We start from the raw sequence: 26,966 nt of genomic DNA, 5'->3' as shown, positions 1-26,966 counted from the left end.
CCACAGACTACACTTACCAACAAAGTTCAACTTCTTGTGTAGTAAATAAACACAATCAGCTGTCAAATTAAAAAAAAAACTTTCCTAAATTTGTATGGCAAATTTTCTCACCTTACTTTCCAATCTCAGCTTTCCAATAAAATTACCCAAATTCGAAGGATTTTTTGACAGTTGACCAATCAGAGACGGTATACAGATTTCAGTTTTAATTAAGGCGACAGTTAAACAATAAACAAGTAGGAGAGTATCAAGCTTGAATTACAATTATGAGGTGAATTTTTGTGTTGCAAGTGCATAATGTTAAAAAAAAGAACAGAATTAGGAGAATTTTTTTTGTTCAAATAAATGCTGGCAGGATTTTAAAAAGTCGAATTTTGAAAGACAGAATAGAAAAAAAGCCAGAATTTTGAGAAACCGAACTTTCGTTAAAAAAGCAGAATTTTTGAAAACCAGAATTTTGACCTGCTCCCTTTGTACCACTTTCAAATTGTATTTTTTCACATGATAAAGAATCGGTTGAAAACCAAAACACCGAGTTTCCGCATTTGTGAAATTCACATTTTGGCCACCTTGAATTTTAGTTTTTTTTTTTTGTTTGTCAAATATCTCGTTTTCTATTCGAAAGACAACAAAATTGTAAAACAATAAATGTAGAGAGTTAAATTTCCTGTATTTTATTTCATGAAAAATTTTTCAATATGTTCTCAATAATAAAAAAGTAACAAAGTTGAAATTTTAAGAAATTAAAAGCTTGTAATGAAAATGTTGGTATTCAAAGATATATCGCAACGAAATGGAAAAATCATATGCAAGGAATCTTAAAACTCAGCCCTTTTTTGACTCCTAAGAAGAGTCTGGTTTTAAAAGAAGATACCTGCAATATTTTGCAAAAATATTGCTTCGCAACAAATGAGCTTCTTTTATCCAAAATAATTTTTTTCGTTGAATATACAGTCAACCACAAAGGCTTGTGGTTTGTCTATGCAAATTTAAAGAACCCACATCAATGGAATATGTCTGAAACATATTTTCAATTTTTATTATACAAAAAACCCACGCAACTTCTAAATTCAAAGCCATCTGTTGAAAATATTGCTCTTCTATATTATTTGTTGGGAATTTTTGTTTTGTAATATAAAAGACCTTCATTGTAAGTAAACAATATTTTTTTTTTTGCGTTTATCCATTAACAAGTTGAGCATTAATCAAAATCCTGTCTTATAATCGCCCACTGGAATCCAAGGAGCAAAAAAATGTCCTTTAAATCGATTCATATAATAACCCAATTACAAACCTTCCCACAATACCCATATCGGAGAGAGTTGATTCGCAAAGTCGTTTGTTAACTTTCTCAAGGCTGACAGGGCAGGTTACGGCGCGGGCCAGGATCAAAACCATGAAAAATGTTTTTCCTCATTTAAAATGAGCCTTGAAGGTGAAACTGAAAACATATTCTTATATTTCTAATGGTTCTTTTCAATGACAACACCAACACTGTACGCATAGAGGACATTTTATTTGTGGTGTCGTCCTTCCAAATGGTGATAAACCTCCGCTCCGTTCAGTTGAAAGAACAAGGTGAAATAAGACTCTTGCTCTCAAACCATCATCATCATCATCATCATGACTTGAACTCTCTAAGCAAAAAAAGTTTATTGATTTCTTGTTTTGTTGTTTTTATAAATTCTACGGAAGGAAATATCAATTATATATCATTGGTGGGTTATAAAACATGAAACTTGTCAAGTCCTTCAGATTTTTAGAGAAGAAGAAAATAAATATAAAATCCTTTTGGAAGGAGCACAGAGTCATGTGCATTCGATAGGTATAGTTTAACACGTCTCTCCATCACTTTATAGAAGGCTTATTTCAAGGACAATGTCATGGAAGTTGAAGGTTGTTATCTTGAGCATATGAGTGCACGTTGCACTCTCAAGCTCATCTCTCGTCTCTACCTCAATGACCTTCAGGTTATGCGATATAGATTTAATATTCCAAAGAACCGTCTATATATAAAATAATTTTTGTATCCACTCAAAGAGAGGGATCATACATAAATACTGCAGTATATTTAAACATTTTTGGTGAGAAGTTTATTCTAGGGTAAAGTAAAAGAGCCTAAGGAAAGTCTTGTGTAATCAAACTGTGAAAGAAGATTATTATTATTTTAGCCTTTTTTTTATATGAATCAAGTTGTTTACATTGTAAAAAAGTCATTTAGAGTTTTATGAGGGAGAGATTCATAAAATACAGCAAAGGATACAAGCCTTTGATAAGACCACAAGGAAAACACACAATATCAATATTTATTCAATTAAAAAATATCCATGATGATGGTGTTTTTTTGGAAATGTTTACATTTTCCATTAAATAAACTATAGATACATAATTATATACAAAACCAATCAATAGTAAATTGAAAATTTATCTGACATTTATGTGGTTTTTTGGTTTTAATTAAGGGTCAGTATTTTATGTTGAGCTAAGACAATTTCATATCAAAAACAAATCGATATACATACAGAGTAGTTAAAACATGTTTATTTAACTCTTTGCTTAGTAGGTCAATTTGAAGCCTTCTTTGCAAGCAAACTGATGTCATATCCGTCCAAAATTTAACTTAAGTTTCATAGTATAAACAGCTGAATTGGTTAATTTTTCTTTGCTATTGTCACGGGTGGGACATGGAAAAGAAATGGTTTTGAGTTAAAGTTTAAATCATATTAGTACAGGTAAAATAGGCATTTAAAAAAAAAATTGTTACACTCATGAAACTTGGCAAAAAGTTTGCTTTAAAGATAAGAACCAAGTACATAAAAAGTCTATAAAAAAAAGTTAGGGGGAAGGGTGTTTTTCCTAGGACAAGAGGGAGGGGGTGAAGGTCAAAAATATACTGAACAAAATTGTTTGTCGAATATCATCATATGACACATGTTTTCAAGGTATTTTTTGATGCTGAATCTAATGACATAAAAATAATAAAGAGTTTTTATAAAAAAAATTTGGTGAAAGGGTGCAATTGGTCCCAAAAAACCAAAAAGCACCTCCCTCTTGTCCACGAAAAGACACCCTTTCACCTTCTTCTACTTTTTTATGTACTTGGTTCTTATCTTTAAAGCAAACTTTTTGCCAAGTTTCATGAGTGTAACAATTTTTTTTTTTATTTCTTGATTTGATGTACTATTTTACCTGTACTATATTTGAATTTGAATCCTTTGGTGTCCTACAAAAAACATAAAAATGATTGTATTTTTCTAAAAAAAAAAGAAACTCCGGTTAAATATCAACTTTTTTCTTTTAAACAATTCAAAACAAAATAAAATAAAATGCACGACTGGGTCGCACGAACTTGCTCTTAGAGTTAAAGTTGCTTAAATTTTTAGGACTTTTTATATAGAAATTTGGAACATGTAGTTACCTACTATATAGGTACAAAACAAAAAAAAAATAAAATTCGTTTTTTAAAAAAATAAAATAAAATCTGGAATCAAATTGCCCTCCAAAACAAGTATGCAGTTTTGATTGATATATTAAGATGCATTTTTAGAAAAAAAATTTTCAAAATCGTTAGAAAATTTTTTGGAAAAAAAGTTTTAAAATAAAATTGGTATGCCATTTTGTAGAAATCACTAATTAACATCTAAAACCAAAATTTCAAAAAATTCAATGTCCCGTTTTCGAAAATTTGATTTTTCAAAAAAAAATTTTCAAAATTTTTTTAAAAATCCAAAAATTATTTTTTTCGAAATTTTATTTTTGGCTTATATTAAAATTATATAAATGCTTCTTCACAAAAAGTTTCGTTAAAATCGAATAAGCATTTTCAGAGATATAATCGGATTTAAAAAAAAAAAACGGTTCTATGGCAGGTACCGTTAATAATGATTTTCAAAATTTTTTTTTCATTAGAAGATAGACCTTGTTTTAAAACTTACATTTGAATTTTTTAAACAAAATCGTTGGAGCCGTTTTTGAGCAATTTCAACTTTACTAAAATCGGTATATGACAAGTACCGTTATTTTTGGTCCAAAAATATTAATTCCGAAAATCCCTCTGGAGAGTCTCCAAAAAATGCTACATACCAAGTTTGAAGTCAATCGGTCCATCCGTTTTGGCTGTAGCTCCTTATAATACAGACAGACAGACGGATAGACTTCCGGGACCCACTTTTTTGGCATTCTCTACCATCGTAATGTCATGGAAAAATGTTATCTCAACTTTTTTTTTTTGTACGAATGCATAACTTGATATATAGTAGGTACCTATATCGCAAGTAAAAAGGGTTAAAAATCTAATGATGATACTTAAATACTTAAACTTTTTTAAATTAACTATTTCATATTTATATAGTTTTTCTTATATCGATCAATCAAAATCTCAAAAAATGAGAAGTTGTTGAGTTCAAAATGGGTAAAAACTAATATTAGCACTACAAAAATGCTCAAAGCAAACATTATTTTAAAGACTATATTGCCGGTGAACGCGAATTATTGTGGAAATTCGAAATATGTTGCCTGCGAAAGTTTCGAGTCAATTATTTTGATGTTGACCAAAGATTCTGATTCTGACCAAAATTAATACGAATAATTTCTTATGTAAATAGTAGGTACTGAAGCATATGAAATTTGAAGTTATTGATTTTTTTTGTGTTCATGTTTTATAGAAAGACTGCATTTAAACAACCCTATAATAATGTCACACCCGTTACAAAAATATTTCACATCTGTTACATTTTTCAGTTATTATAAAAACACAGCTTACTTTGAATTAGTTTCAAATATATGCTTACAGAACTTAATAAAATCTTTTATATTGAATTATGAAATCTACGACTTTCCATTCGAAAATTTTACAATATAGCTTCTGAGAGCTATCGAAGCTGTCTTAATCGATTTTCTTATATGTCACAACCATTACACCTAAACTTAAGATATTGTGAAGTTTCAAAACAAGTATATAAAATGTTATTTTAAAAATACATACATTAACAACTAAATAAATTAGGCTTTCAAGCTATTAAATGCGGACAATCAAAAATTAAGTAACTGTGTCACACCCGTTACAATGAAAATGCCCGTTCACTTTTTCTAGAATGTCCCATGTACAGAATTTGAATCACCAACTATAGTTAGGTATGCAAAAAAAATTAAAAATTTTCTCAATTAAATTCTTATGCAAAATATATGTATGAGCTTTAATCTACAAAAAAATTACTTAACAATTTCTCATTTATGTTTTAAATACACTTATGTTTTGAACCAAAAATAAGTTTTTTAATGACTGCTTCTACGATTAAAAAATAAATTTTTTTGAGATCTAGAAAAAAAACCAAAAGATAAGATTGAATTTAGAACAACCCACTGTCCTTGGTTCTAATTTTAACAACCCATAATCAGAGTATCCGTTTTTTGTACTCAAGGAAAATATCCTTTCAAATCTTTATAATATTCAATCACAAAAGCTTATTCTCAATCAGCTTTAACCTTCATATCATAAGTCATCTCACATAACCAAAGGCTTACATTCTCAGAAAGCATCCAAACAATAAACCCTCAACTGTACGTACATGTGTACATAAATAATGACACATCTATTCAGCTGTTAATAAACAAATCATAAAAGTGTTACCATTCACAATATGTATCAGCAAGAAAAAATACAAAAAAATATATAATCAAAAGCTAATAAAAAAAAAAAAAAATTCATTAAATTCATGCCAACATACACTGTATCTGTCCCTGTCCCCATCAAACCAGATAAATTCCCTCCTTTTGTGATCATTAATTCCAATTCTCATAAAAAAAAAAAACAAATACCCGAAGATCTGAAGATTCTTCATTATTACGGTCGACGGCAGTCGTGTCGGTCATAAAAAAACCGAAAAAAGCTCGGCCACATGCACGTTGCTTTTCTGTAGTAGGCCATTTCCATATTCCTCCAATCCTCTCGCTGTTCTTCTTTTCTGAATCAAAACAATCGATTTGTGTTTTTTGGAGGAGGTTGGCTAAAGCGAGTACACATCAAGCTTCGTAATGTTATGGCAACCATATTCACAATCAGTGAATACTTATCTATCGCTTCGGGAAGATGTATCCTATTTAATGCGGGTGGTTGGTTGTTTGGTACTATTTGTCTGTTCGGATTCATTCGAAGTCGGTTTTTTTTAATTTTTTTTTTTTATTTTGGTATTTATCTTAAAAGTGAAATTTAGCACATGGCTTGGTGTATTTGTCAAGTTGGATATTGTGGAAATATACAAAAAATTGTCCAAAGAGTGACAAAAATTCTAAATGAATTTATCAAACTAGAAAACAAAATCAAATATTTCAGTTTTAAGATCTAACGAAATTGTGTTTATTTTGTATATCTTTTATTTATTTACACTGTGCGTTATCAAACTTTTTAAGCGGTAAACAGTTTGTGCATCATAATTCATTAGTCTTTTTATCTTTTCTACATTTTCGTGAAATGTCTTCAAATTTAGACGCTTTTGATAAATGTTTCCGGATAAAACATTCTCCAATTAAAATAGATGAATATATCATCATGTGTTTTGACTAAAAACAGCCTTATAGTCTGGGAAATAAGATTTCATACGATCGTATTTTGAATCAAGATTTCTGTCACAATCGTTTACATTATTTAGTCAGAGATAGAAAATTGTTTATCAAATTTTAAAATTTAATATAAAAACGGTCACTGTGGCGTATGTGGAACATTTTTTTTTCTATTGAAAAAAAAAAAAATTATTTTGAATACGATTTTTTTTCAATTTCTTATGAAAAAAGTTAATCAAGGTTGACCATTCATCGACCTTTCAAATGATATAAGTATAAAAATCGACATTTGACATATTTTATGGAATATTATGGAATATTTTTTTAAAGCTATGTTAACTCGAGGTTAATTAATTCTGCTTATTATACTGATCTGTCAAAAGTCCCTAAGATATGCGATCGAGTCATAAGTTATTCAAGTGCATTTATGTTGAAAATATTGCTTTTTTGGAATTATACTTTCGAACGTCGAACGTAATCAAAAAGTTCTAGATAACAAAATTTGTATAAAATGTATACGTAAATTTTGTTCTTTTATGCCTTTAAATTATATAATATTAAATTTACCAAAAGCTATTTTAAAATATAAAAATAAATAATATTTTTCTCTTCTAAGATCGATCATAAAAAAAAAAAAAAAAAAAAAATTAAACAAAAGTACTGTATAAAGAAGTACAGAAGTTATCAAAAAATACTTTTTGCTCCCATTTTAAATTATAATATAAATAAAATAAATAAATAGGAGTTACAAGAAAACGGTTCTGTAAAAAGATGAAGCGTAAACAAAAATATCTGTTTGAAAAAATGTTTGCGAGATTAATAGATATTTTATTTTGAAGTTTTAGAAAAACAATCAGCATGGTTGTGTTTTCTCACGATTTTTACTAACTGGTGAAAATTTGAAAAACGTTTACAGAAGACAAAAAAAAATTTTAAATGTCAGTGTCAATTATTAAAATAGCTTGCCTTAAGGAAATGTCCTAAGAGAGAAAAAATGTCCCAAATCAAAGTACAAAGAATGTCCCAGGAACAACAAAAATTTCCTAAGTAACAAAAAATGATCGGGGGTAAAAAAAATTCCCAAGTGACAAAAAAATTTCCCAGTGAAAAAAAATGTGCCATGAGACAAAAATTTCCCAACGACAAAAAATTTCCCATCATACAGCATACAAATATTCCATGTAACGACAAAATCCAACTGGGACAAAAACTGTCGCAAATGACGAAAATTGAATCAAGTTACAAAAATGTCTTTAGAAATGTAGAAAAAGATACAAAAAAAAAGGTGACTGTAGATTGTTTTCAAGGACACCAGATAATCGCTTCTTCTTGCATTTTACAAAACTTATCCATTGACGGATTTTTTGTTATCAATATTTCCAGTGACCAAAAAATTTCTTATTGCACAAAAAATATTACAAGTAATGAAAAAAGTCTATACTTAGACAAAAATTGTGTAAGTGACAAAAATTGTGAGCTTAAGTTGAAACTCGTCATAGTAATTTTTAACAGTGAGTTAATGGTAGTTGCCCAAATAAAGCAAGATCGATCCGATTCTTTTTTTTACAAAGTTAAAAAAAGTGTCTAATTTAAGAACCCATTTAAAATAAACGTCATCCCACTTTAATTTTAAACTTATTGTCTTTTATCATTTAAATTTACTAAATTTACGCAGAGTAATTATGAAATTCGAGCTTCCATTAATGGTTGATCTAACCAAAAACCAATATAAATTCTTTCTTTATTTATGTGACCTACAAAAAACTGTTTGTCCAAAAAAAAAAATAATATGTGTTTGTACGATTCACTCCAAATTTGAATTTCGTTTTTGGTTTGAAATAAAATAGAGAGGTGCCACAGAGTTCGATATTAAGACCTTTGTTTTTTTTTTTATTTTTATTATTTTACTAAATCAAATATTTAATACTTGATTCTATAAGTGCTTTAATTAATTAAAAACTCTACTTAAAAAAAAACTCTACTCTTAATTAAAAACTCTACTAAAGTATTTTTTAATAGCCAGGGGTGAGTTGGAGTTATTTTTAAGAAATCTTGGAGAACTACATCAATCAACGAGTTGCTCACTTTTTTTCTCCCAACTCATTTTGACTTTTACTATCAATATTTGATTAAATTCTAATTTTTATTAGTTTTCAGGCAAAAAACATTATAAAATCAAAATGTTGACATGATTAATTCTCATATGACTACTGCGAAAAAGTTACAACACTTCCACTATTAGATAAAAAATATTTTTTTTTTTAATTGCAAAATGTTTTGGTTGGGTGTGACGACAGTGTTTTCTTTTTCAATATGTATGTTTATCACTGAATAAAATTAATATTTCATGCGTGTCAAAAATATCGTTAAGTTGTTAAAATATTGTTCTTTTTAGCACCTCTCAAGGAATTTTATGGCATTATAAATTATATGTTATGACAGAAATAAAAGGCTTTAAAATATGACAAATATAATTTGATTAGGAAGTTAGTGATGAGTATTATTATAAATAAAACAAAATACTATTTTTGTGTTGAAAAAAAAAGAAAAAAAAAAAGAAATGTAACTTTGCCTACGAAATCATCTTTGAGACAGGATACAAGTATTTATCTGCCCACTCATAAAAACAGCCAGCACTTAAATCCATTGGTTAATTGACTTCAAAGTATGAAGAAAAGATATAAGCTAATACCTCAAAATTTTAATGAGCATTCGAGTGCGATTTATGGCATTATATCCTCCTATAAATATGCAACAATTTTTTTTTTAAGTCGTAAAAATTATACTGACGGACGCTACGATGAAACTTTTTTTCTTCAGACCAGTCGATTGTTTCAATTTTTTCACTTGCATCATCTTTGATTGCTTAATACCTGAAAACGCCTTAACTTTTCTATATCGATATCACCCCCAGAATTCAACAGTCCCGCCCTTTTACATAATTTGACCCTCCCGCAATGTCTAGTTTTTCACTTTCTCCTTAAGCTTAATCTCATTTGGGATTATCTTCTTTGTTCTCGCAACATATGTATTATGTTTGCCGAAGCCCATGTCCTGACACAAACACACATTCACTCTTCCTTTTTCCACAAAAAAAAAACACGTGTTAGAAATTGTAAAATGTTCTATCTACCCTATTAATTTAATACCAATGTGCTGCATCTTGCTGAGAATTCTTTTACAAGAGTATGTATAAAATAGTTTGAATTCACCACATTTTAACATTCTAAAAAGCTATCTTTTCCGACACTTGAGTGGGTCTAGAAATATCTTTACAAGTCTGAAGAGAATCCTCTTTGGTTTTTTTTTTTTTTTGGTATGCCTTTGTGCACACACAATGCCACTTAACACACTTTCCTCCCACTCAAATGTCAAATCTTGATTTTTAACTGCGCGTTTTCTTCATAGGAAATTGTTTAAGGATTCATCTAAAAAAAAAACAAGAATCTTAAAAAATTGAGGCCGCTCTGTACAACAACAACAATTTCCAACATATGTACATGCATTAGTGCGGTAGGCATACATGTAGTTAAAAAAGGACACTTTGACATTTTTAGCGAATGACTTTGAATACATCACGTTTTCCATCCACCTTCCTCACCATCAAAAAGCTGTACCCTGCTAAGTGCGGTGTCCTTGTGTGCCTAGAGCCAACTTAAACACTATATCCGCTCGAGCGCCAATAATTGACCTTTAGTCCTTATTTTGTTTGCTTAAATGTGTCTACTTTGTAGCGTGTGTGTTCAGTCACATGGTAATGATCTATTGTCCTTTAAATGCAAAACTGGTTTTTCTATATGCTTTTTTATTGATTAAAATAGAGTCAAACTATATAAACAAGGACCTCACCTCTGTAGGTATGCAACAAAAGAAAGAAAAAAACTATTGTCAACTACTTATGAGCCCGGAAGTATACCACAAAACAAAGCAAAATACTAAATAAAACAAAAAAAAAAGTCCTTATCCAACCCCAGTGTTTGGCAAAGGACCAAATGTGCTATCTTGTTTCCGATCGTATGTTTGTATGTTGGTATTTGGGGGCTGCATTGCAACATGTTGTGCAAGGATATACACACAGCACACACATTTATTTTGTGGGGGGGGGGGGAGGGGGGGTATGATGATTATATCTTTCTCGTTATTATATTTTTACAGAACCCCCACTTTGTATAGGTATTCAAATAAGTTTGTTTGAAATAATGTAGACTTTTTCGAATGTAGGTGGCGTCAGTGTTGTAAATTGGAGGTATATGGTTCAGTTGGTTTTGTGTCAGACAAGAAGTTTTTCATTGGAAAAATGCAGATATTTTATGTAGGTAGATTTTATATGTGTGTGTGCGTTCGTTCTGTGTGTATGAAAAAGGGTCGTTAAGGATATTGATGTTATTCGAAAAACGCACTAAAATTTTACACAAAATCTGTGGGAGAGGTATAAAATTTTCTGTTTGAGAGAGTTGAGTGAAAATTTTTTAATTAAACACACTCCCACTCAATATACAACAACGACCGACACAGTAGAAAGTGCACCACACGCCATACACCGGCGCCATAAATAAAATTAATTTGGTACTACTGCATTGTGGGTATTTTATATGGATTTTATTGTTCGTAAATTATAAAATTGAGCACTGAACTAAATGTATAGGATTTATTGAATTTGAAAAGTAGGATAGTAGGTGAATGTTTATTTAATAAAGATTTTTATTTATTATGACTATGAACATTCGCCGCGCAGTAAAAACATTAATCTAATGGCTTTTACTTATTAGTTTGTGCTTCATATTTTAAGGGGGGAAATCCCTCTGGACGACACCTTTTTCAATATTTTTTTATGAAAAACTGAAAGCACTTATTGAAATTTGGAAAAAGACAAGATATTACTGACATTATTAAGTATTGAAAAATTTTTTTTTTGAAATGAAAAAATAACAAAATGGCGGCTCTGGAGCCCTTCAAAGTTGACGCCTCTAGTTTACGCCGTGCAATGCACAGGTCCAAGAAATAATCTTAAATCAAAAAAGAAATTTTTTTCCGTTAGATGATATTAGTACGCATTGCATGAACCTAAATTTATTTTTTTTTAATGAAAAATAAAAATTAGAAATCCAAAAAACGAAAAAAACCATGTTTTTTTTACAAAGAAGTAGTTAAAAAAATATTTACTGTACAGATTTTATTCAACTTTTAGGTTCATGTTGTGGCCAATAAGTTAAGGAGTAATTTGCTTCAAATTTCAAGTCGAAAGCTTCATTAGTTTTTGAGTTACATTGCACGGCGCGGAAAAAAACTAGTTTCGAAAAAAAAGCGTTTAAAGTTTTCGTTTTCGTACTATGGTAGGTTTGGAGCGCATTGGTTTCGGGACTATCTAGGCACTTTTGAGGCTTCATTTAAGGCTAAGACCACTGAAAATAGTTTCTTCGGTTGATAAATAAATTTATTACGCAAAAAAAAAAAATAATGCAAAAATAAAAAATTCCAGAGGGATTTCCCCCCTTAAGCTATTTTAATTAAATAAAAAAAAAAAACGATTAATTGTTTTAAAGTTGAAAAAGAAGTTCAAGGATTTAGTAGTGATTTATGTAAACGTCTTTTTAAGTTAAACCTTTGGCCTATTTATTGTAATCAATACCAACGTTAAAAAAATACTAAAAGGAGTTTCATCGCCCTGTTTCTTGTTTTATGCTACATCACTTCGTTCTTTTATACAGAGTTCCTCATAAACAACAACTCTCACAAAAATGTTTTACACAGAGTAATTCGTTGAAAAAAAAAACTGTTAGCAGAAAATTAAGGATGGAGAAATAGGGAAAAGAAAAAGGGAGAACGATTTTTGTAATGATTTCTGTCAAAACGATATATTATTTTATGAAATTCGGTTGAAATCGGCCGAGAAAAAAAAAATAAACGTTTTCAATAACAAATATTTATTCCGTTCAATCAACGATTGCACGTTAGTTTTTCATGAAATTCAGCATTTTCAATATTTTTTTTCAGCCAAATTTCAACCGAATTCGAATACATATATGCTTAAAATCGAGGCCATAGTGGAAAAAATGGTAAAAAGTATAGTCAAACGAAAGGTCTGAATGTCTCTTTTTTTTAATGGGTTCAAAACAAAAATCTGTTGAAAATTGAAGGTGCTAGAATTTTTGCATGCCTAAAAGTCGAAAACCCGACGGCAGATAAGTTTTTAAAAATCAAAACTTTTCGATTTTGAATTAAAAACAAAACCAAGCAAATTTCCAAGAAGCTTAGAAACCTTAGTGGTTAACATATATTTAATATATTTAACACGAATATTGTTAGTATAGATAATTTATTGCTTTTCTAATTTTTTTAAGACATGTTTTTTAATAGACTCCTGAAGAAAGGTATAAGCATACCCGAAACGTCGACTAGTACAAATTAGAATATAATGAAGAAAAAAAAATATATTTTACTGAAAAAGGTCACGAAAGGAGGAATTAATCAAAAAATTAACACATATAAATTTTTATTATAATAAAAAAAAATCGTAAAGAATAATTTATTTGGAAATAAAACTAAAGTTGCAAAAATAACTCCGGCCCGTTTTCAAAAAAAAAAAAAAATATTGCACGACTGGGGTCGCACGTACTTGCTCTTAAGCTTAAAGTAACTCTAATGTTCAAGCGTTTTATTCAAGAAATTTAAAATTTGAAATTTTGAAGAAATTTCATAAGTAGTGTAAAAAAATAAAATCTGTTTTTATAATTTATAAAAGACTGTTTTAAATGATCTTATGAAAAAAACGAAGTATGCCATTTTATTTCTTAGATAAAAAGGTATTTTTAGAAAAAAAATTTCGAAAATCGTTATAGTCGTTTAAATAAAAAAAAATTTTTTATAAAAATTTTCTAACATTTTTCAAAAAAAAACTTGGTATGCCATTTTGAAGAAATAATTAATTTACACAAAAAAACAAAATTTAAAAATTTTTCGTGAACCCGTTTTCAAAAAATTGATTTTTCGAAAAAAAATTTCGAAATATTTTTTAAAAATCCAAAATTGTGTTTTTTTGAGAATATGAGTATACAAATTAATAAAACAATAATTATGAAATAAATTTTGAAAGCAGAATATTGATTCCGACAGAATTTCGACCTAACGATAATTTTCAATAAACTTAATAATGCATGCCTAAAATTGAAAACCACGAAAATACGCTTTATGCTTTAGAAATGCATTCTTCTCATTTGATGAATTGAGATTTCAAAGTAATAATAAATATTTTTATTCCTATAAAACAACTGTAAGCTAAAAGGACACAGTTGTTATTTAGAAACCCATTTGTTTTGTATTTCTCAATTATTTGTTCAAATATCAAAATAATGGAACATGCTATTTTTCTACACACTCGCCTCAAAAGGTCATACAATTTGTTAAAGTTTATCTTTACCCTCTTTTAAAATAAAAGTTCAAACTTTTGATATTTATTAAATACTGAACGTAGGTGACTAACTTCTGACTATATGATAAGTATTCTCTTTGAAATATCAAACATGAAACCCCAAAACTAAGTTCACTGGAATCATTCTTTAACAACATTACAAATTCACCTCAAGTATAAATTCTAAGAGAAATTTTCGTATAACATCTCCACCAAGACCACCAATTTTAATGCCAGAACAAAATATGAAAGTTCTTACATCTGAATGAATAATTCGTTTTGTAGTTATTTTTGTTCGTGGGTAGAATATTGTAGGAATTGCTTTGTCTAGACGCGGGGTAATGGACAATAAATATGAACTTCTTTGCAATTATTCAATAAAATTCCGTGTTCTTTTCTGTGGAAGATACAGTTATGGATTTTTTTTTAAAGTACTATCAATTCCTCATCTTATTTTCCATTACAAAATAGTGAGGTAATCTTTCCATGAACTGAAATTGAGTAAAAAAAAAAAACTTTTCTTACCAAGAAATCAAGGACATAACAAAGTTTGCTGACATTTTGTCAACTTTTGCTTCCTTTTTCTTGTTTTTAAAACTTGCGTAGCCATTCGTCGAATATTGTGGCAATTGGCAATAAGTTGTTCATTAATAGACCAGTGCCGATGCCTTCAAAAACATTAAAAAGTACAAAAAAATCATAGTTGGATGAAACCCATTGGAAAAGGAGGTGAGTATGATAAAAATTAAAGGAAAAATAAATTACGGGCGAACCAAGTTCGGGAAGTGGGTGGGTTGAGTTTTGAATGGTAAAAAATGGTATATCTCGATTTCCGGCAAAACTACAAATCCTACAGAAAAAAATTGTATGGCAAAGTTGTAGGTAATAAAAAGATCTACAACTTTTGTATCAACAATTTTTTCACATAACCTCAAAATTTATGTGAAAAATTCAAAAAACCGAGTTTTTGGTTTTTTATTTTTATCTTTTTCAAAAAGAAAAATTTTTCTACGAAATTTGGTGAAAACTTACCTTATTATGTCCCAAATACACTGTAATTTATTTGATTTATAATATTAATTTGTTTACCTTATTTTGACTTAAAACCAAAAAAACACCCTAATTTTCAATCGAAAATTCACGTGTCAAAATATCAGCTTTTTTCAAAAAGTCGGTGGGCATTTCGTTCGTTAAAATGTCTATTTTCTGTTGGTGTAAAAAAAAATTTACATTAGTATACTATAGAACATGTTCTCGTAAAATTCAAAAAATGAAAAAAGCTTCAATTCGAAAAAAATTTTTTATCATTGTTTACAATTTTGGCCTATTTATTCAAATTTACAGTTTAATTACTCAAAAAAAGTAAGATTTATCAATGTTACATGAAATCTTACGTTTTTTGAGTAATTAAACTGTAAATTTGAATAAATAGGCCAAAATTGTAAACAATGATAAAAAATTTTTTTCGAATTGAAGCTTTTTTCATTTTTTGAATTTTACGAGAACATGTTCTATAGTATACTAATGTAAATTTTTTTTTACACCAACAGAAAATAGACATTTTAACGAACGAAATGCCCACCGACTTTTTGAAAAAAGCTGATATTTTGACACGTGAATTTTCGATTGAAAATTAGGGTGTTTTTTTGGTTTTAAGTCAAAATAAGGTAAACAAATTAATATTATAAATCAAATAAATTACAGTGTATTTGGGACATAATAATGTAAGTTTTTACCAAATTTCGTAGAAAAATTTTTCTTTTTGAAAAAGATAAAAATAAAAAACGAAAAACTCGGTTTTTTGAATTTTTCACATAAATTTTGAGGTTATGTGAAAAAATTGTTGATACAAAAGTTGTAGATCTTTTTATTACCTACAACTTTGCCATACAATTTTTTTCTGTAGGATTTGTAGTATTGCCGCAAATCGAGATATACCATTTTTTACCATTAAAAACTCAACCCATCCACTTCCCGAACTCGGCTCGCCCGTAATTTATTTTTCCTTTAATTTTCATCATATTCACCTCCTTTTCCAATGGGTTTCATTCTACTATGATTTTTTTTGGTTTCAAAAATTATCGACCCTGGTCTATAAGTATGAAATACAAATTTAAAATTTAATCAAAATCGAGTCCATATAAAAAATAATATCAGTGACAGGACACCGCCTTGTGTCACTCCACATAAAACTTATTCCCAATTAGCTTACAATATTGCGTGCGTAGTATTTTACTTTCTGATAAACACAAATACATTATTATAATCTTAGACAATGGCAGGCAAAAAACTTATTTCTTGATATTGTCAAACACAAGAAATTTCATTTATTCAATTAGCCCACCTACTCTCCGTTTTACTTGAACAGAAAAAAAATGGTTCTTTGATATTTTAAGTTCTCTCTCTTGAATGAATGTAATTAAATACAACTCCTCGTAGGTGAATCCATTAAAAATGTTTCTGATGTTGATGTGTAAGGATTCATCATCGTTAAGATTAAGTTGTGAATATTTTTTCTAAACAAAGTTTTATAGAAAATCTAGTGATAAACCTCCCTTCAATAAAAACAAAATCAAATTCACATTAAACTCAATAGTAGAGTAACTAAAGCAAATTATTAGGGAACCCGGCCGAACAGCTCTGATTTTGACGATTTTTTTTTTCAAACGTAGGTAATTAAAAATACTTTAAAGTCTATAGATTAAAAATTGCCGGTGTTGCCGTATTATTTTTTAAAATTAAAATTAAATTTTTTTTTAACAAAACCATTTTTTTTGCTTAAATTTCATAAAACAAATGATAGCAAAAGATTCTCTAGGTAATTTAAGGATAAATGCAATTTTCTAATATTCTGAACTCAATCACAAAAAAAATATTTTGAAAACAACGGCAACACCTACAATATTTCAAGATACATTTTTAAAAAGCCAAAAGCTCATTCTTATCTCTTGAATTTAAATCCACTAAATTTGATCAAGACTTTTTGAAAAAATGGTCCTCAAACTCAGAATTAAAAAAAAAAATGTTATTAGAAAAATTTAAAATGACTTTTTTCCAAACTTTTTCTAATAAAATATGAATTTATTTAAAAAAAATTTTTGGCCATAAATATTATCAGTTGAATTTCGAAGCAAAAAAGGTAAAATATATCACACTTTTAAAAAAAAATGAAAAATTACTTCAATTTCAATGGTTTTTTTTTTAATAAAACTGAATTTTTGCATTGAAATAATTAATTTTCTCAGAGACTGTGGTAAATAGGAACTTTAAATTTTTGCTATTTAACTTTCAACAGTAAGGGTTATTAAATGAATAAAAAATAATTTTATGTTTAGATGTTGAACTTTAAAAAAAAAAATAAGTTACATTTTTTTTTCAAAACTTTTATTAAAAAAAGTTCTTCGAAAATAAAATACTTTTTAATTTTTTTCATAAACCGTAATACATATTGACATTTCCTTTTATAATTTAAAATCATAATAAATGCGTCCAAAAAAATTTGAAAATAAATGCATTTTATATTACGACCAAGTTTAAAAAACGACATATTAAAATTTTTTCAATAATTTTTTTGTTTCAAAAATCTGAGTTCAATTACCATTCTTTCAAAAGCCGTTCATTCAATTAACTTAATTTTAATTTTACATATATTACTAAGCTTCTAGCTTTTAAAAAATGTATATTTGAATATTGTAGGTGTTGCCGTTGTGTTCAAATATTTTTTTTTGTGTTTGAAGTCAATTAATAAGAAAATTGTATCTATTGCTTGAACTATGGAAGATTGTCCCTCACTCCCATATATTTTTTTCCTTGAATTTCCTAGACAATTTTTTGGCATCAGTTAATTTATGAAATTTAAGAAAAATTTTTGAAAAAAATTTGTTTTTGTTCACAAAAATCTTCAATTAAATTTAAAAAATCAAAACGGCAACACCGGCAATTTTTAATCTGTAGACTTTAAAGTATTTCTTATTACCGACGTTTGAAAAAAAAGATCATCAAAATCAAAGCTGTTCGGCCGGGTTCCCTAATATTGCCAATTTTTAAGCTTTAGTTACTCCACTACAAACTTGATTTACTTTTCAGGAACTAATTGTTTTCCTCATAATTGTATCCTTAGGTTTCTTAGTTACCCACAAAATCCCATTTAATATTAATAAGCCTCAAAGTTCATTGACTTTTTCATATTCTTTTAACCTTTTAAAGTCAAAACATTGTTTTACTTTCAGAGTACCAAGTCGTTAGAAATTTTTTTTTGTGTTTCCTTTTATATTTTTTTTGGAAAAAAGATACAATAAAAGTTTAGAATCTAGACAACAACATTGTACGTGCCATGTTTCATTTTACATGAATCATGAGAATTAATCTTATTATTTTGTGACTTTATGTATGCTCCATATGAAAGCCAAATTCAATTTGGCTTCTAATTTATGTAATATCCCAACACGTGTGATGAGTGCTTTTGTTGTATATTGATTAAAACTCTTCAAGCAATGACACATAATAAGGATGAGAGATGGATGAGTAAGAAACATGTTAAAAATGCACGTGTATATGAAATACGCGTGATTTGAGTATTTTTGAGTTGCCAAAAAATGAAGATAAGAAAATTGACTAAGAAAGATAAAGGTAGCTTCTTTGAGTCAAAACATGCAAGAACTTACTTCTAAAACTTTTGTTGGTTTCTTATATTCGGGCCTAAAAAATTTTAAGGTGAATATTTGTACAAGTAAAATAGTACCTACATAAAATCAACAAATTAAAAAAAATTGTTAAAAAATTGTTTGCTTTTGGGATCAAACCAAGGATCAAAAAAGTCTATAAAAAAATTGGGTGGTAGATAGGGTGTTTTTTTTTTGTTGAAAAGACAGTAAAATCTATAATTGGTCCCAAAAAGCCAATGATTCGCGTAAAATGCCTAATAGTGAGGCGGCTTAGCATTAAAAAAAACAGCTCAATTGTGCACTTTTTGATAAAAGCATGAAATTTACATCGTTGGTAGTACTCAATATAAGAGTTATTTTGAGATATTGGGCCACCTTGTATTCCATCCGGAAGGGTAGATACAAGAGTTTTTCTGTGTTGCATTCGCTTTGTTGCATATCATAGTTTAGGTAATGAAATATTTTTATTAATATGATACATAATTTCGAGGTATTTCTTAACGCCCGATCGAAAAAAAAATTAATACCAACATGCCTCGACCATCATGTAAAAAGTTATTGGACTCTTTATGAATAGTCTCTTACTTAAAGAACAAGAATCAGAATATTACCAATTGCTCTTTGAAATAAAATGCACGACTGGGTCGCACGTACTTGCTCTTGTAGTTCAAAGTATCTTTATCTTAAATATCTATTGGAAATTTAAGATTTTGTGGAGAAAAAAAAAAATAAAAACAAAAAAAAAAAATCGAAAGTTAAAAAAATTCAATTTTTAAAATATTTTTTGAAAAACTTTTTTTTTTTAATTTTTTTTACATTTTACACTTCAATACCTATGATGTCTGTAAATTTTGAATAAAATTGACTTATGCTTTGATGTATATGAACTTAAAAAACATGTCAATTTTTGAAAAACGGCAACGCCATATTTCCGTTCTCCGTTTTGTAAGAATCAATAAGTCTATTACGTATACCAAATTTAATCAAAATCGTTAGAGCCGTTTTCGAGAAAGTTGCAATACCTCGAAAACGTTATATGGGAGATATGCGTTAAAAAGGAGATATTAAAAAAAAATAAAAAAAATCGGTCCTAGGGAATAACCTAAAAAGCATCTGTACCAAGTTTCAAGCAAATCCATCCATCCGTTTAGGCCCTAGCTCGATTTACAGATGGACGCACAGACGCACGGACGCACAGACCGACGGACGGCATGACGAAAACCACTTTTTTTATCTTCTCCATCATCGTAATGTTAGTTTTGATTAAAACCTCAAATTTTTTTTTCTACACGAAACCAATACTTGCCCTATAGAGCAAGTAAAAATTGGTATTCTGATAAAATTTTTTAGCGAGAAAGAACACTTTTAAAATGGTACCAATTTTCTTTAGGGTGGCCCATCAATTTTGTTTTCACTATACAAATTATTAATTATGTTCATCTTTAATATATTAAAACTTATTGATGAAGAGTTCTCAACTTATTGTTATATTAAAGTGGGTCACTGTGGCGTATACGTAACCCTTTTTCTATAGAAAAACTTCAAAAATAAATACTTTAAATTTTTTCGAAACACAATTTCGTTAAGATCAAGGTTTAAATGGAAAACAATTTACATACAACTCTGGAGTGATATTCAAGTCGTCAAGTTAAAAAACTGCGAAGTAATTTCTAAATAAATAAAAATATATTATTCCAGATAAAACAATAATAAACAAAAAATGAACCAAAGTGCTTATTTTGGTCGGTCTTCAGTCAGATGATAAGACAAAGTGCCTAATAACAAAATTTCAAAAAATAATTTAAATAAAAAATTCAGCTTTAAATTCAACAAAAAAAAAATTCAAAGAACAATAACAAAAAACCAAACTAAGTTTCCTCTAACAAAAAATATTTAAATATATATTTTGTTTAAGTTATCTGTGATTTGTGTCTAAAGTAGATTGAAATGCAAACTAAAAGTACGCTAATCTTGAATGTGATAGCTTAAAGCATAAATGTGTGCAATTAAACTAAAAAGCAAATAAAACTTAATTATTTCAAAATAAAACAACAAACAAAAAAAAAAACTCTATCAAAATGACGACAAATAATAATAACGATGAAAGTTATGTATCACCGTCCATAACCGACATCAGCGACAGCAGCATCGATGTTGATGACGATGACGAAGAAGAAGATGAATCATGCCATACACTGTCGCCCGAATGTTCCTGCAGTAGTTTAAATAGTGAAACCGCTTCAACAATTGCCTGTACAAGTGACAATACCATACCTTCCTGCGTTCCATTAGTAGCAGTTCAAGATAGTCCCGGCACATCGTCAGCAGCATCCGGTTCGACTTCAACTGCATCCACAGCACCGATTGATCGTCATTATCCGCCTGACAATCGTTTCCTACATCGCAAACTTCCAATACCCGCTTCGATACGTAATAATATGCTTCATACCTGCGCTGCTTCTGCTGCCGCTGCTGCTGATGATAATTTATCAGAATCAATTGCTACAACTACAACAGAAGTCGATATCGATCAGGATGTTAGTTTACGCACAGATGCGACACCTGCTGACACACGGTTAAGTCCGGCCGAAGCCGGAGCTTGGAAGGGTGATTCGGAAATAGTTAGAAGTTGTTCTATTCGTAGTAAGAGATCGTTTGCATTATCTTTAAGGAGTTCACTTCGTTCTGGATTTAAGGGTGAACGTCAGAAGTCAGCATCACATGGCCAATTGCCACATCCGCATTCGCTTCCTGTAGTCATTCAAACAAAACCAAAAATTAGAATTGTAGAATTTATACGAAGGATATTTACACATTTTAAGGTAATTTTTCAATTAATGAAAATGTTTTTTAAGGTTACTTTTATTTGCAACATGTTATGTTTTAATAGTATACTTTCTCTTATACAAAAAAATTTAACATCAACAATTGCTAAAAAAAAGTTAAAAAGTTACTGCTTTTGAAAAATTTAAACTTTCGACAAAAAGTTCGAAAACACCATTTTTTTCAAAATTGTCTTTCCTTTTAAGGTAATTTTTCAATTAATGAAAATGTTTTTTAAGGTTACTTTTATTTGCAACATTTTATGTTTTAATATACAAGCTGAAAAGTTACTGCTTTTGAAAAATTTAAACTTTAGACAAAAAGTTTGAAAGCTTAAAAACTTCAAAATTTTCTTTAATTTAAGGTTGATTTCTGAAAAGTTTAATTAATAACTTACTTATTCAAAGTTAAATTTTCGAAAACTGCACACTGTCAAAAAATTATTTACTAAAGAAGTTCCAGTTCAAAATTGATGTAAAATATCACAAAACTTCGCAAAATATGTTTAAATGTCTGAAAAATAATACAAAATCGTGCAGTTACTTCAATAACAGCACATCTGGTTCTATCAGTGCTCATTTATATCAATTTAATAATTTGCATCAATAGCAATTTTCTCGCAAGTCTCACAAGAAACATCATCTTGATTTTTTTTTCTCCAATTGCAATTAATTACTTCAATAAACCCAAACAAAACTTATAAAATTCAAAATAAATCAATTGATTCTAGTCGTTTCTAGTTTGAACACTCAAAATCTTTGATAACCAGAGTGATCAAAATTATAACACGTAGTTTTCGTTTGATTGAACAGTGGTAAAGTTGATCATAGTTCAGAAGATAAAGCATTAGACTTTTGTTCATATTTGGTGTTGGTTGTTTACACAACGACTTTCATAAATTAAGGGGTGATCACTAGACTGGGCCAAAAAAATAAAATATTTTTTTTTTGGAAATTAACTTCAAAAATCTTGTTCAGGATGATGAAAAAAAAATTTGGTGAAAATTTGAGCCGTTAAAAAAAATTTTAAGAGGTCTATCATCGGTGTTTTTTATTTTTATACATGATATGATGTTTTACAACAGAACTGCTAGACGATCAAAGTAAAAAAAATTTCTGTTCATTTTTTCTTATATAAAATTAAATTTCCTACAAAAAAGATCTAAATGAAAATTTTCGTCAGACGAGCCGTATTCGAGTAATTAAGCTTTTTAAATCGAAGTGTTTTTTCAATTTGCCTGTTTCACTTTGGAATTTTGTGATGAGCAAATAAGTGAATAGAAAAATAAAACCTCGACAGATTCTTATAGGAAATTTAATTCTCTACAAAAAAGGTCTTATAGTAATTTTCCCTAAATTGAGTTTTGAAGAAGTTATTCACGATTTAAATCGAGAAAAAAATTAAAAAATCAATTTTCAATTTCAAAATTTTCTAATTCACTGAAAATCCAATATTTTCAAATTAGCAAGATGTTTTCTTGTAGGGAATTAAACGTTCTATAAAAAGTTCCTTGGCAGCAAATTAATTGCTTTAACCGTTTAGAAGATATTCGTATCAAAACCAATGCCCACTGATTTCAATAGTTTTCTTATGACAAGTATGCATTTGCGATTTGAATACGATTATCTTCTAAACGGTTATATAATAAGAATCTGTCGAGGTTTTATTTTTCTATTCACTTATTTGCTCATCACAAAATTCCAAAGTGAAACAGGCAAATTGAAAAAACACTTCGATTTAAAAAGCTTAATTACTCGAATACGGCTCGTCTGACGAAAATTTTCATTTAGATCTTTTTTGTAGGAAATTTAATTTTATATAAGAAAAAATGAACAGAAATTTTTTTTACTTTGATCGTCTAGCAGTTCTGTTGTAAAACATCATATCATGTATAAAAATAAAAAACACCGATGATAGACCTCTTAAAATTTTTTTTAACGGCTCAAATTTTCACCAAATTTTTTTTTCATCATCCTGAACAAGATTTTTGAAGTTAATTTCCAAAAAAAAAATATTTTATTTTTTTTGGCCCAGTCTAGTGATCACACATAATAACAATAGTGTCAATATTTAAAAAAAACGTTTTAATTTAAAAATTGGCCTTTAATATAGTATTGCTTATTCGGGCCAAACAACTTTCAATCTTATTAAAAGATTTTCGAAAGAGAAGAATTGATTTCTTTTTCTGACTAGATTCGATGTCAAAAAATTTAATATTTGTGCTTTTAAGTTAGTTGGCAACAGTAAAAATAGTTTTGTTTTTGTTTGCATATAAAATTTTTATTTGGATTAAATTTTATGAAAGCCAAAATTTTAATAATAGTAATTTGACATCAGTTTAGCCAAGTTGCTATTTTTTGTATAATTTTTTATTTTTCTGAGTACCAAATATGATCTTTAATGCCTGAATTCATAAAAAGCAAAGTTCGCCGTATGATATAACATTCGCCATGCGAGGAATTCAAATCTAACTTTAAAGTTACTAAAAACCTAAACTTAATTTTTGTAACTCAAGCCAGAACTACATGAAAATTTATGAAATTATAAGGTAAAAAAAGATCATAAATGTATACATATGTATGTGAAATTTTGTATAAACTCCGCCGGTTATGATGTATGCCCAAAAAGTCTAAAAATAAAATCTGTTTATAAAAAACACCCTTTCACCAATGTCATGCATATTCTTGATGGAATTTACCATCGAAATATTTTGAGCAATTTTTTTTAAATCTACCATTATTTTAACGGGGTGTTTTAGTACTTGTACAAAGTTCTTATTCTCTTATAAAAAAACACAACCTTCACCCATTTCACCATTTTGAACAAAATAAAATGAAGAAAAAAGAATATAGTAATCCCTCTTACTCAAATTTCCCTGTAACTCGTACCCCTTGATAGTTCGACTTAGAGGGAGTTGACTGTAGCTCTACCGAACACTGCAGTTTTTTTTACGATGGTGGCCAAATCCAAGATTCGTTGAAACTTTGTATACTTTATATTATTGCTGCCAACAATTTCCATCCATAAATGCTGTATATGAATATGTCCGGGTCAAAACCTAAATGCCCTGGTATACATAACATATATGTACATTAGTGTGGTCCACGTTATAAGGCAAAAAAATAAACCATATAATTCATTAGTTCCCCACCCATAATTTTGCTACAGACATCAATACCAACATATTCTGAAAGTTTTAGCCTTCAAAACTAAAAGGAAGAGGGCGCTCATCAGCTTTGGAATATTAGACTTTGTTACCCTTACCTTACCCTTAATATCTGATTATATCGTATTAGGACTTGGCTTGAGGTTGCAATTTGGATTAAACATTATAAGCACGCATGTTCCCGACAACCAAGTAAATGATTTTCACGTTTCTTTGGTTTTGAGTCACTAGCTCGTATTTCATTGATTAATTCTGTTTTGATAACTTTAAGCAAAAAATACTTACAGACGAATTTAAATGAACAAAAATTATTATCTGTGAAAATATCACTTAACTATTGGTTTTTTATGAAAAACTTTACCACATCATAACTTAATTCACTTGATAAATCAAAACAAGAGTTAATTACTAGGCATGAGGACCCAGCTATACATGCATCTGAGCAAAAACTTTGAGCCTGTTGAGCGCCCACTTACACTTCACCTAAAAAGCTGAAATTTCACGTGTGTAATACAAAACACATATGCAACCAATTTTTGAGTGGGGAACAACGGAAATGTAAAAACCAAAAAATTGGACCACCCTAATGTACATATATAATTTGTAAGAATTAGTAAAAAAAAAAGACCAGAAATCGGATAAAGATCGTGAACTACGTTTATCTGTAAATACATATCAGTAATTTATTGTTAATTTAGAATAAGTATTGAAGGTTGTTAATGTAAGGAAGCTCAAATCTTAAAAACTTTAAAATTTTAATTTTCTCCAATTTATTCATTTATCACCGAAAAAAAAAAATTTGATAATAACAGCTATCAAATTAACATTTTTCAGTGACAAAAGTCGTCCAACAATTAAAATATCAATTTTGATATTTTTTCATATCATTTTGACATTTTTTAATTTCAGATGGGATAGTGAAAATTTCACTTTGACAATTAAAATATCATTTTGACATTTTTTTTAAGTTTAAGTGGCTAGTGAAAATTTCAGTTTGACAATTAAAATATCAATGTTGACTAGATTTTACGGTTTATGTCGTTTTCTTTCATTCCAATGAGAGTACCCTTTTAGTACTTATTTTTGCACTTTTGAAGGTTTCGTGTTCTTTGACGCCACAAAAGTGTAAAAAAAAAATTACTCCGGAGTAATTTTAGTACTACGGAGTACCCCGGATTTACTATACATTTTTAGTCAGATTTACACCGATTTGCACACGCACTTGCACACACACTTATGAATTTGAAGTTTGACATTTTAAAATTTTGTTTGAAAATTGAAAAATGCGAAAAGTTTTTCTTTCAAACTCTTTTGTTATTAACAGAAAACAACCATTATGAATATATTTTCTATTGTATTATATTCCGTCAGATAAATTTCTTCCATTTTTTCGTTAATTCTTCACTTTTTCCAAAATGAAATTGAAAACCGAATAAAAAAAATTTTCCGCCAGTGTTCTTCATCAATAAACAAAAAATCCTGTGCCATATAACAAAAAAATCCAATTTTTTCTGCGTTGATGGGATATTTTTATTTCACAATTATAAAATCAAACTAAGGGTGTGTGTCAATTAGGCTGAAAAACCGAACCGAAGCATAATGAAAAATATACCAAAAGTAAAACTAAGTCCGCTTCTACACGAAGACGCAAAGCGCGAGACGCACATAAGAGCAAAGGAGAAATAAAGTTCGAAAAAAAGGGAAGGAAGATTTTCTACCGTGAGTCTCCGGTAAAAAATTTTGTGTCTCTTTTTGACGTTTCCCTTTGATCTTGTTCTTTTTTTTTTTTGCTGTTCTGCTTTATTTTATTTCGTCGGTTGTGGAATCTGCTTCGTCGGTTGTGTATTATTTGCGTGTATAGTAACGTTTTTAATTTATTCAAAAGTTTTCGTTGCACATAGACCCCGCACGGGAGTTGTTTTTTTTGTATATATTGGTGTTTTTTTTTAAATTAAAATACATAGTCTGCTTCTACACGAAGACGTAGACGCACAAGATGCACATAAGAGCACAGGAGAAATCGATCTTTCTCTCTCTCTTGTTCTTATGTGCATCTCGTGCGTCTACGTCTTCCTGTAGAAGTCGTCATACGAAAACAAGAACAAAATAAAACCAAAGAAAATAACTGTCAAGGTTGCGTCTTCAAAAAATTAATACGTATAGAAGCGCGTTACGCACCGAAACGAAAATCAAAAGGAAATTGGAAGATGATTTCTGCGCCTTCCGTCTTCGTGTATTATGCTTCATATGTTATTAATATTAATTTTTCTTTTCAATTCATAAAATGTTTTCCCTAGGCCTAAGAAAACGACATTAGTTTATTATAATGAAACCTATTTCTTTCCTT

The 26,966-nt window shown here is 28.8% G+C and overlaps 1 protein-coding gene across 4 annotated transcripts in view; it reads left to right on the top strand.

The window, feature by feature from the left end:
- Positions 1 to 26,966, top strand: part of LOC129910828 (hippocampus abundant transcript 1 protein) — a 104,579-nt gene that overhangs the window by 66,914 nt on the left and 10,699 nt on the right. For 3 of the 4 annotated variants that reach the window (XR_008771556.1, XM_055988402.1, XM_055988403.1), the window contains exon 2: positions 20,329 to 21,452. The exons of the other annotated variant lie outside the window; for it this stretch is intronic. Coding sequence is in view for 2 of the 3 variants with exons in the window: in XM_055988402.1 (XP_055844377.1) it covers positions 20,709 to 21,452 (744 nt within the window). In the remaining variant the exon portion in view is untranslated. The remainder of the gene's footprint in view (positions 1 to 20,328; positions 21,453 to 26,966) is intronic. 4 annotated transcript variants of the gene reach the window in all.

The sequence above is a fragment of the Episyrphus balteatus genome, chromosome 2 (assembly GCF_945859705.1).
Source record: "Episyrphus balteatus chromosome 2, idEpiBalt1.1, whole genome shotgun sequence".
In the NCBI taxonomy this organism is placed as follows: Eukaryota; Metazoa; Arthropoda; class Insecta; order Diptera; family Syrphidae; genus Episyrphus; species Episyrphus balteatus.
Note: the sequence above shows the minus strand (reverse complement) of the source record. Positions and strands in the feature narration are given on the sequence as shown.